Source organism: Trachemys scripta, chromosome 1 (genome assembly GCF_013100865.1).
Source record: "Trachemys scripta elegans isolate TJP31775 chromosome 1, CAS_Tse_1.0, whole genome shotgun sequence".
NCBI lineage: Eukaryota > Metazoa > Chordata > Testudines > Emydidae > Trachemys > Trachemys scripta.
Window position 1 is genome coordinate 375,475 of NC_048298.1, and position 12,287 is coordinate 387,761.

Genomic DNA, 12,287 nt, shown 5'->3' on the forward strand with positions numbered 1-12,287 from the left:
TTAATGGGCACTGACTGAGCACGTAGGCAGGGGCAGCAGGAGAAGGCAGGCTGGGTCTGAGCCGCTGCAGGCCATTCTGTGCAGGGATTTGTGCTCCAGCTGCTCTCACTGCATCAGCTGCCAAAGATGTCAGACAAGGGGGTGTGCAGAGCTCCAGGGGAGTCCCCAAGGGACTTTCAGAGCAGTCTGGCTGGCCCTAAGCTCAGAAATGGTCCGTGAGTTAGCAGGTCCTAGCACTGATCCAGAGGTGACAGGAGGTTTCTAGTAGATGACTGACACACTTGCTGTCCAGTGAATGGAAGAGGAAGTCCCATCCCCATGCAGCAGGAGGAAGGGGCAACAAGGGGTGGGGATGTGGGGGAGACTCTTGGCAGCCTGTTTGGTAGGGTGAGAGAGCAGGCACTCGTGGGGCTCTAGCAGGACTCTGGTGCTGTACTTGGGAAGAATCCACCTGCAAGCGCTGTATGCTCTGCCCCTTCTCTCCCCAGGGATCACCAACGTGCTGTGTCTCTTCTGTGCTGCACTCACCGAACACAAGATCCTGTTTCTCTCCAGCAGTTACCAGAGACTCACAGACGCCTGCCGGGCCCTGCTTGCGCTCATGTTCCCCCTCAAATACAGGTGAGGGAGTGCTGAGTCCACCTGACACGTGGCTGGAGTAAAGGGGCTTGACGTCCCATGCAAAGCCCGTCTCCGGCTTTGCAGAGTGCCGTGCCTCCATCTGGCTCCGTGCACTAATGGTGTCCAAGTCCCATGACTAGTGTGGCTGATTACTGTAGGCCAAGCACTATCGGGGAGGGCCAGGTGAAATCAAATCAGAGACGTGTTCTCTGGCTGCACTGAAAGCTCCTGTCCATGGCTTTAGAGGCGTCTATTATAATTAAATTCCTCAGCAGCAAAATAACACGAATAACCCCAGCTCTGCACCCCCTGAGCAAAATTTGGGCTCTAGACTATCAGAGAGGGAGCGAGTTTCAGCGCTGAAGGCCCCTGCCAGCTGCTTCCTCCGAGCCCAAGGAGCTGTGAGCATGAACTGATTGCAGCTGCCGCACGGCCTCCTGGTGAGAGAGGGGGGTGTCTCAGGTACCCAGGTGCTGCAGATGCCGAGTGTGATCAGCTCTCACTGAACTCAGTAAAGGCTTGGCACTTACAGGATTGGGCCCTCTGGGGTTCCCCTGTGATACGCTCCATGCCTAAGTCACTCTGCAGGCAGTGCAGACCTCCAGAGCCCTGCTGTAAGGCTTCTCCAGCTCACCCCACCAGTGACCTGATTGAATGGGGTAGAGGAAATCAGCAGGACTCCAGGAGCCCCCAGAGCTGACCACCCCCAGTGACCCCCCCCAGAAAGGGTGATGCATACAGGGCACTCGTTAGTGAGACGGCTGGGCGCCCTGCTCACCCCACCCTGAAGGGGAGATGTTGACTGGCTCAGACAGTGACCTGACTTCGCTTCCCAGCCCAGGACAGGGTTCCATCTCCTACGCTGCTCACTGTTTGCACCCCTCCAGGGTAGGGCAGTGAAGATAGATGTGTCATTGTCGCTGCTAGCTGCCTGCTCTAGTTCCAGGCTGCCAGTGCCACTGGAGAAGGGTTCTTTACATTTTAAATATAAATATATTCCTTTGGCATGTACACCCTCCTCCCCTCGAGCTGGAAGCACTGGACATGGGCACAGGCTGACTGTAACTTTAGAGCCAGATAACATGACTGCGGGTCTCTTTACAAACCTAGAAGCCCCCCTAGCTGTGAGGCGCACAGTTGAGAGTGCCTGCCGTGGCAGAAGGGCCCTGACACCACTACTCACTATCCACTGGCTATTAGCGTGGGTCCCATCTTGGGTCAGGGTTGTTCCTTGGGCTATCTTCCCCAGGACTTTCACCAGGCCGGTTTGAAATGACTTGTGTGATGTGGGCGCCATCGTTTCCCTGGGGGACTATTGCACTGTCCGGGTGACTCTGGAGCCTGGCTTGGCCAGGGTGCAGCGGGGTCGTGTAGCCAGACGCTGGGCCCAGCGTAGCTCCTGATTGGCTGTAGTGACGATCTGCTTTGGTTACAGTTTCACGTACGTGCCCATCTTACCTGCACAGCTCCTTGAGGTGCTCAGCACTCCCACACCCTTCATCATTGGAGTCAGCTCCATCTTCCACTCGGAGACGCAGGAACTGGTGAGGCGCTGCGTAACCCCATCTGTGCAGTAACTCTTCCCCTCCCCCGCACATTGCTCCAGTCCCCCTGGGTCCAAGCTCTTGAGGGAGGGGCAAGAGGTCATGTGCCAGTGGGAATGGGAGTGCGGGGATGAACAAACCTGCTGGAACAGGCTGCACTTGTTCAGTCAGACCGGCCGGGGCTGAGATCCAGGCGTGTCTCACCAGTCAAGCAGGGCTGGGCCGGGGCTGGGCTTGCCTGGGACTTGGGTCCTAGCTCCATGACGGTGACTGAAAATGCAGTAAGTTCCATAATTGAGACGGCTGTGTGGGCACTTACTGCGCTTTGAGCACCTGGTTTGGGTTTAGGGCTAGTCTACGCTGGCAGCGCTTCAACGTGGCTTGTGTGGTCACGGCGCAGCACGGGGAGAGAGCTCTCCCACTGCTCTAAACAAACCACCTCCATGAGGGGCGCAGCTCCCAGCGCTGGGGCACTGTCTACACGGGCGCCTTACAGCGCTGAAACGTGCTGCGCTCGGGGGTGTTTTTTCACACCCCTGAGCGAGACAGTTGCAGCGCTGTAAATTGTCAGTATAGACAAGCCCTTAGTTAAGTCAGTTCTAAGCTAAACTGAAATAAGCCTGATTTAAACCGAAACAAGAGTGCCTGCCCGGCCTTTTGAACTGCTTCAACTAAGTTGGTTTAAATTACCTGTTAAACCGGCCAGCCTCATGTAGACAAGCCTGTGGGTTCTGCGGGATTGGCACTGGTGTTTCATTTGGTGAGGTCAGTACTCTCTCAGTGCCCTGTCTCAGTGAGATGTAAAGCCAAGGTCCTGAACCCTGGTAAGATCCCCTGGCACTTCCTCTAAGGCCTTGTCTACACTACGAGAGTAGTTCGATTTTACTTAAATCGAATATTTGGAATCGATATTGCAAAGTCGAACGTGTGTGTCCACACTAAGGACAGTAATTCGACTTTGTGAGTCCACACTAACGGGGAAAGCGTCGACATTGGAAGCGGTGCACTGAGGGCAGCTATCCCACAGTTCCCGGAGTCCCCGCCGCCCATTGGAATTCTGGGTGGAGCCGCAAATGCCTTCTGGGTAAAAAAAAAAGGGGCCAGGGTGCTTTTGGGTAACTGTCGTCATCCGTCCATCACTCCCGCCCTCCCTCCCTCCCTGAAAGCGCCGGCGGGAAATCATTTCGCGCACTTTTCAAGTCATTGACAGCGCGGACGCCACAGCACTGTGAGCATGGAGCCCACTGCAACCATCGCTGCAGTTGTGGCCGCTCTCAACGCCTCGCAGCTTATCATACAGGTTGCCCTGAGGCAGATGCAGAAAAGTCAGGCGAGGAGGCTACGTCAACGCGGTGATGACCTGAAGTCTGAGAGTAGCACAGACCTCTCAGAAAGCAGGGGACCCAGCGCCGAGGACATCACGGTGGCAATGGGTCATGTTGATGCTGTGAAACGGCGATTCTGGGCCCGGGAAACAAGCACTGAGTGGTGGGACCGCATAGTGCTGCAGGTCTGGGATGAATCACAGTGGCTGCGAAACTTCCGCATGCGGAAGGGAACTTTCCTTGAACTTTGTGAGTTGCTGTCCCCTGCCCTGAAGCGCAATGACACCCGGATGCGACCAGCCCTGACTGTCCAGAAGCGAGTGGCCATAGCCCTCTGGAAGCTTGCAACGCCTGACAGCTACCGGTCAGTCGCGAGCCAGTTTGGGGTGGGCAAATCTACCGTGGGGGTTGTTGTGATGCAAGTAGCCAAGGCAATCGTTGATGTACTGCTGCCAAAGGTAGTGACCCTGGGAAACTTGGAGGCGATCATAGATGGCTTCGCAGCGATGGGATTCCCAAACTGCGGTGGGGCCATAGATGGAACTCACATCCCTATCCTGGCACCGGACCACCAGGCCAGCCAGTACATTAACAGAAAGGGCTACTTTTCCATGGTGCTGCAAGCACTGGTGGACCACAGGGGACGTTTTACCAACATCTACGTGGGATGGCCGGGCAAGGTTCATGACGCTCGTGTTTTCAGGAACTCTGGTCTGTTTAGACGGCTGCAGCAAGGTATTTACTTCCCGGACCACAAAATAACTGTTGGGGATGTGGAGATGCCTATAGTCATCCTCGGGGACCCAGCCTACCCGCTAATGCCCTGGCTCATGAAGCCCTATACAGGTGCCCTGGACACTGAAAAAGAACTCTTCAACTACCGGCTGAGCAAGTGCAGAATGGTGGTGGAGTGTGCTTTTGGACGTCTCAAGGGGAGATGGAGAAGCTTGCTGACTCGCTGTGATCTCAGCGAAACCAATATCCCCATTGTTATAGCAGCTTGCTGTGTGCTCCACAATCTCTGTGAGAGCAAGGGGGAGACCTTTATGGCGGGGTGGGAGGTTGAGGAAATTAGCCTGGCTGCTGATTACTCACAGCCAGACAGCCGGGCGATTAGAAGAGACCAGCGGGAAGCGCTGTGCATCCGGGAGGCTTTGAAAGCAAAGTTCCTGAGTGAGCAGGGTAACCTGTGACTTTCTAATTTTGTGTACAGAGAAGCCTTCACCCCACTTCCAACACACGTTTCAAAATAAAAATAGTTCTACTTTGTTAAAGCACACCGTTTTCTTTAATACTGTTTTCGCGGGAATTTTTTAAAACTGGGACGCAGACTGTGGTGCGGAGCGGGTGTAGTGTAGTCGCGCGAATGCAGCTTCTAAACTCAAGGACTGACAGGCTCCGCTGCGGTGGGATGGTTCTTTCAACGGAGCCTGTCACCCCTCCTGATACGGACTGTGTGTATGGGGGGTCTATGTGAGTTTGTGGCAGGGGTGGGACGGTTACAGATCCCCTGCTGTGTGGCTCTGTGATCCTGCCTAAGGACCGCCGCTTAAGATCTCTAACTGCCCTCCCCTGACACAAAGTCACAGAGCAACCCACCCCCCACCACATAACATGAAAAGAACCTCCCAGACTAACCAGGGTAAGTAGTCACTGCATCACTGCACTATGTATGTGCCCTGCTGCTGTGCCTGCCCCCTACTATGTACCCTGCCAAAGGTGACTGTCCTGTCCAATTACCAACCCCCTTTCCCCCCCCTCCTCCAAAAGAACATGATGGAAACAGTAGTTAACAGAAACATATTTTTTATTATCAACTACACATGGGACTGGGAAGTGAAACTTGGACGGGGGCTTGTGTCAGGCGGGAAGGAAAGAACTTGTCAAACTTTGGGGAATGAGAGCCTTCTGCTGCTCGAGCTCTCTGCAGGGGTGGAGTGAGAGTTAGCAGGGACTCTGCCGCCTCTCCTTCTGTGCACTTTGGGTGAAGGGAGTATGGGACTTGGTGGCGGGGGAGGGCGGTTAGAGATGGACTGCAGCGGGGCTCTGTCCTCCTGCCTCCGTTCCTGCAGAACATCCACAAGGCGCCGGAGCGTGTCCGTTTGCTCCCTCAGTAGTCCAAGCAGGGTTTGAGTCGCCTGCTGGTCTTCCTGACGCCACCTCTCCTCCCGATCCATGTTGGCTTGGTGCATTTGGGACAAGTTCTCCCGCCACTGGGTCTGCTGTGCTGCCTGGGCTCGGGAGCAGGCTATAAGCTCTGAGAACATGTCCTCCCGTGTCCTCTTCTTCTTATGCCTAATCCTCCCTAGCCTCTGGGAGTGTGATGACAGGCTAGGTTGTGAGACAGTCGCAGATGGGGCTGTGGGAATGGGAAAAAGGGAGTGAATTCCTCAGAAAGATAAATGTAGTTGTGAACAAAGAACATAGTCTTTCTCTGTGAACAGGACCATGCACAGCACCTATCACATGCGCACTCAGCACAAGGTCGAATTCTCGGCCTTCGCATTCAGTGTCTGGGGTTTTGCAGAGCACTTTTGAGAACCCTGTCAGGACAACGGAATTGCTCTTGCACGCAGACATGGTAAGCCGTAGATTCGTGGCAGCTTAAAACTTTAATATTAGCAATGGCCTCATTTCACATTGAAATCAATGTCGGTCCCTGCTGCCAGCAATCCGGCAAGCAGGAAGTCTGCTCCTGTCCCACACCCTCGCGGCTGTCCCCGGGAACGATCCCTTTCGGCTGACCCTCTCCCGCCTCCACCGCGTGGCTGCAAACCAGCGGTTACAGTTCTGTAAAGGAACGGTAAAGCAGTCCCAACACTAACATTCCCCTACCTCATTCAAAGCAGGTCATCATGAGCGACATCACCCTCATGAGGATCTCTGAGAGCGACAGACAGAGAATGCTCCGGGAAAGCCTTCAAAGACCAGGGCCGTATGCCGCCATGCTGTGCCAAGCAATGATTCCAGAGTACTTGCTAGTCTCGTGGCGCGGCAACGTGTCCTACTACGGAGGACCCAATAAGGCCGCTCTCCCCAAGAACCTAATGCAGCGGATTTCAAATTACCTGCAGGAGAGCTTCCTTGAGATGTCCCAGGAGGATTTCTGCTCCATCCCCGGACATATAGACCGCATCTTACTGTAGCTGCAGTAGCAGGGACTAAACAGTAGAGCGGCTTGGGCAGGACAATCATGCAAAACCGGACATTGCTAGATTTTTTTCAAATTGTTGCACTGCCCATGACTGAACCGTTAAGTTAATCAAACTAATCATGAGAAACCCATTTTTTAAATTGTTAATAATCATGTTCTGTTACAAATAAATGTTTAGATGTTTACAACACTTACTGGATGATCCTTCACCAGATTCTGTGTCCGGGGTAACGGCTGGGGAGGGTTGGTAGGGGATCTCTGTAAGGGTGATGAAGAGATCCTGGCTGTCGGGGAAATCAGCGTTGTGAGCGCTGTCGACTGCCTCGTCCTCCTCATCTCCTTCCTCATCTTCCCCGTCCGCTAACATGTGCGAGGATCCGGCCGTGGACACTATCCCATCCTCAGAGTCCACAGTCAGTGGTGGGGTAGTGGTGGCGGCCGCACCGAGGATGGAATGCAGTGCCTCGTAGAAACGGGATGTCTGGGGATGGGATCCGGAGCGTCCGTTTGCCTCTTTGGTCTTCTGGTAGCCTTGCCTCAGCTCCTTGATTTTCACGCGGCACTGCGTTACATCCCGGCTGTATCCTCTCTCTGCCATGTCTTTAGAGATCTTCTCATAGATCTTTGCATTCCGTCTTTTGGATCGCAGCTCGGAAAGCACGGACTCATCGCCCCACACAGCGATGAGATCCAAGACTTCCCGATCAGTCCATGCTGGGGCCCTCTTTCTATTCTGAGATTGCACTGCCATCAGTGCTGGAGAGCTCTGCATCGTTGCCAGTGCTGCTGAGCTCGCCACGATGTCCAGACAGGAAATGAGATTCAAACTGGCCAGACAGGAAAAGGAATTCAAATTCAAATTTTCCCGGGGCTTTTCCTGTGTGGCAGTTCAGAACATCCGAGCTCTTACTGCTGTCCAGAGCGTCAACAGAGTGGTGCACTGTGGGATAGCTCCTGGAGCTATTAGCGTCGATTTCCATCCACACCTAGCCTAATTCGACATGGCCATGTCGAATTTAGCGCTACTCCCCTCGTCGGGGAGGAGTACAGAAGTCGAATTAAAGAGACCTCTATGTCGAACTAAATACCTTCGCGGTGTGGACGGGTGCAGGGTTAATTCGATGTAACGGCGCTAACTTCGACATAAACGCCTAGTGTAGACCAGGCCTAAGAGTGCAGCTGTGAACCCTGGTGTCCTGGTAGCACCCTGATTTGTGCAGTTCCTGGTTCCCCCCTGCTGTTAGGTTCAGACGGAAATGGTGGTGTTGCCTCCTGTCCTGCCCTGGTGTGCAGCGTTCCTGTGGCTGTAACACAGCTGCTGCACTTCACCCCAGCGGGTGACGTGCTCCCCAGGCGTATTTCGTATGTCAGCAAGTGCTCAAGTACCGTGGCAATGGGCTCTGTGTAAGAAGCTATAGGGATTGTAAAGTGCTCTAGGCTCTACCAGATTATGCGGGGGGAGGCTGTTAAGTACAAATTCCTTCCCCCCTCTTCTCCCCCCCCCCCAAAAAAAAAAAAAAAAAAGAGAGAGCTGTATGCAGCTCCTTTGCTGGGTCACTCAGCTGGGTGGGGAGCACTCCAGAAAGCCTGTCCTGTCTGTATGCTCATGCCTGCCTCCCTGCTTTCAGTTGGATGTCGTCATAGCAGATCTGGATGGTGGGACGGTGACCATCCCAGAGTGCATTCACATCTCGCTGCTGCCTGAGCCACTGCTCCATCAGACACGAGAAGCCCTCTCCATGGTAAGTGTGGGACCCCAGGACTGATCCCCTTCCCGTCTCAAGAGGCTCCTGATATGGGTGTGACTATAGCACTCGAGGCATGTGGCCAGGACCCTGTGGGCAGGTGTTGGGAGTGAGATCAGGCACAGCAGCAGAGCCTGAATAGAGAGTCTTCCCACGTCTCAGGAGGTTGTGATCATATCACTTGAGGTTTGTCATGCTTCCTTCCTCCCCGCAGGGCACACTGGGGTGCTGGGGTTCGGCACCTGCAGTTGCTTCAGGTTTCTGGGAGTCTTGTGAATGGTCCTCACTCTCCAAACAGGAAACCACTCCAGCCCTGGAGCTCCTTGCATGGGTGCTAGCTGGTCCCAGAGGGGCTGTGACCCTGGGCATGTGTGTCCAGAACAACATGGCCTTAGCAGCTCTCGCTGATGCTGATTGCAGAATATGGCTCAGGAAAGCTGGTGGTTTCCAGGCAGTCCCCTGCATTGGTGCCTGTCTATTCAGTCAGGATAGAAGAATCTCTGTCTGCACTGAGGAGCCAGGCCTCTGATCAGCAGCCGCTGCTCTGAAGTTACAGTGCGCCTGGTTACGAGGGAGCACAGCACCTCAGCAACGTCGGTCAGACGTGGAGACTATTCTCATTATGGGCAGCCTACTGACAGAACAGGGCTTGAAGCCAAAGCAGAGAGGCGATAGTGGGCAGGGTCATGGAAACTTCCCGGAGCTCCCATCCCCTCTCCCAAGCCAAGTGACTTGTCTGAGGAGGCTTCTCCAGGGCTGCAACCCTAGGCAGTGCCCTGCGAAGCTGCAGGGAGCTATCCGCTGGATCTGAAGGGCAGAAGAGACCCTCACGTTCATCTAGTTGGGCTTGTGTGATGCAGGCTATAGAACTCCATCCTGCAATTCCTGCCCCAGTCCAAAGGCACTGTGGCCTGCAGGCCTCTTCAGGTCTGATCCCCAAGGCTGGCAGGACCATGTCTCTCTCTGGGCCTGGTGCTCTCTCTGGAGAGTGCCACTTCCCAGGGCTCACTGCAAGGCAGGGCCCAGTGCCAGCTGCTCCGTGGTCCATTGAGGAAGTCCTGGCCTCTTCCAGCTGTGGTGGTTGAACTCCCAGGGGGCTAGGGCTTCCTCTCTGAGCATGCTCTCTGCTTGTCTCTGCAGATCTTGGACCCTGAGCTGGAGATAGCAGACTTAGCATTCCCCCCATCAACCGTCTCTGCCCCCTCCCTCAAAATGCAGGTGAGTGGGGGAGCTGGGAGGGGCCTGGGAAGACGCGTTTGTACTCGAGTGTGTCCCTTCTGAGTGCCCATTCCTAGGGCGTGGGGTTGCAGGGGAGCTGCTTTCCCTGCTGGGGTTGGGAGGGGCTGCTCTTTATTTCCAGGGCCAGGAGCAAGATGGGGTTGAAGCTTCCATCTAGGTGCTGGTTAAGGAGCCAACAGTGGTGTTGCAAATAGCTGGGCAGGAGATGGTGTTTACAGGGCTAGAGAGGAGGGTTCCATGTTGGCCTCCCTATGGATATGCCTCCCCTATGCATATGGAGCTCCCTAGCTCTCGGCAGGAGCTGGAAATCGCCCTCCTCTGGTGCTCTGGGGACAGCTTCGTCAGCAGACACCGTAGCGTTACAGCCGCACTGAACTGTGAAGGGCCTGTTTCACTGTGAGCAATGTAAGGACCTCCCTCTGCCTCTGCTCGGTGCAGAGGGAGGGGGCATGGGTTTCTTTCCCCCTCCCCATTCCAAGTCGTCCCTTCGTGTTTCCTGCCTGGCAGGTGCTGGGTCTGGCAGCTGGGTCGGAGCCCGTCTCTTCCTGAGGAGGCATCTCTGCTGCCAAGCTTCTGGACCCATCCTCTCAGGCTGCTTCCTCTGCTGTCCTCTCAGGGCCTGACTGTTCTGTCCTTCTCTTGCTGCAGGACAAGGAGATCCGAGCTGTCTTCCTCCGCTTGTTTGCACAGTTGCTGCAGGGCTACCGCTGGTGCCTGCACATTATCCGCATCCACCCAGAGCCAGTCATCCGCTTCCACAAGGTAAGGCCGCTGGTACATGGGGGAAGGTGGGTGGGGGGTGGGTGGAGGGGATTTCAGATGCACCCTTGGAGCCAGAGCACAGAAGATCACACGGTAAGTGGGCTTGAGCCTGAATCAGTACTTGGATGGGCAGAGAACCCAAAAACCCAGGTACTGCAGGGGGCAGTGTGAGTAACGTGGTATGGGAAACTCTTACCTCTGAGGGCTTGTCTGTAGGGGTTGGGGATGGATTTCACATTGCCTTTTGGTTTTGGGTTCAAATGCCTTGTGCCCACAAGACACAATTATTTTTTCCAGTTATCTGGTCTTTTGCGAAGTGGATAATTCAGCGTGGAAGTGGATTAAGTTCATTTTGAGATGAGTTAGTCTAGAAAAAGGTTTTGTGTGGATGCTGCTCATTTCGGATTCTCTTTCCTGCCACTGGCAGTCCTCCCACTGCATCCCACATTGCATTGCTTCACATCTGGATCGACCTGTCTCCTTACTTGTGTTCTCTACTTGTCTGGGATCGTGTTGACTGGATGTCATCTCCCCCATTTAAATGCTGGTGCACAGCCATGTGCTCTTCCTCCTCACTGGAGTCCTGATCAGGCCTGATCAGGACTCCAGTGAGGAGGAAATTTCCCAGCAAACCTAGGATCTCTTTCCCACACAAGAGTCTGAGGAAGTGATGTCTCCCAACACCCAAGTGGACTCCCACCAAGATAGTGCTGGGAAAAGATCACTGCCAGTGAGTGGTACGTGCTATCATAGATGATTAGGGTTGGAAGAGACCTCAGGAGGTCATCTAGTCCCACCCCCTGCTCAAAGCAGGACCAACCCCAACTAAATCAGCCAGGCCTTAAAAACCTCTAAGGAAGGAGATTCCACCACCTCCCTAGGTAACCCATTCCAGTGCTTTACCACCCTCCTAGTGAAATAGTGTTTCCTAATATCCAACCTAAACTGCAGGGCTCCAGCTTGATACCGGCTGCCAACTAGATATGGAACCATTGATCAGGAGCCGTTGAGCCCGACGATCTAGCCAGCTTTCTATCCACCTTATAGTCCATTCATTCAATCCATACTTTAACTTGCTGGCAAGAATAATCCTCAAAAGCTTTGCTAAAGTCAAGATATATCACAACATATTTTATGTATATTACAACATAATTCTATAAGGGAGTTTAACAAACTTCATCCCTCCTTTCCCACCACTGTGCTCAAAATGGCATCTGCACCAGAGAATTTAAGCTCTACAGCTCAATTTTTCTGAACTATTCATACCCACAGTCATCAGCCTCACTGAAAACTGCCTAACCATCTCCAAGCTCCCCCCAGACTGGGAAGATCCTACAGGAATGATAGAGAGATCTGCTTGAGCCTCACTTTAAAGTCCAACCTGGACCCGGACCCAACCCAAGAAAGTCATTTCCAAAACCGATCCAGTTCAAACCTGACACTTCCTCCCTCAACCCTGTGCTAGAGCTGCTGCTGCCTCGTCCGTGGGGCTCGGCCTGGTAGGGGATTCCTGTGCCATGATCTATCAGTGTTGCAGCAGGTGTTTGCCCCGCTCCTGCCGACTGCCACTGCCTTACTGTGCTGTGCACGCTGCGGAGTGAGAGGATCAGAGCCGACCAGACCTGACCGAGAGGGTTGGGTTGTTTTTAGACCTGTCCAGATTCTCGCAGGTGGGTCCAGGTCAGGTTGCAGGGCTCCAGGAGCGGTATCCAAAATTGAGGAAAGCGTCATCTATCATTGCTCGGGAGACTGGAATTAGTACAACTCCTACTTGTTTCACAGCTCCGGCACTCGCTGCCTCCCCTCATCCCCAACCGGACATTATCAATTTCAGAACATATGGCAAATCTCTGGGTCAAGAAAAGGAAAACGAGAGAGGAAACGTCTGGGGACTTTG

General features: G+C 54.1%; 1 protein-coding gene across 11 annotated transcripts in view; it reads left to right on the forward strand.

Moving 5' to 3' along the window:
* SBF1 (SET binding factor 1) overlaps window positions 1-12,287 on the forward strand; it is a gene marked incomplete at its 5' end in the record, with an annotated part of 63,856 nt that overhangs the window by 21,514 nt on the left and 30,055 nt on the right. For all 11 annotated transcript variants that reach the window (XM_034763132.1, XM_034763175.1, XM_034763183.1 and 8 more), the window contains 5 exon segments: window positions 489-621; window positions 2,057-2,165; window positions 8,273-8,386; window positions 9,530-9,607; window positions 10,277-10,390. In XM_034763132.1, coding sequence (XP_034619023.1) covers window positions 489-621; window positions 2,057-2,165; window positions 8,273-8,386; window positions 9,530-9,607; window positions 10,277-10,390 — 548 coding nt within the window.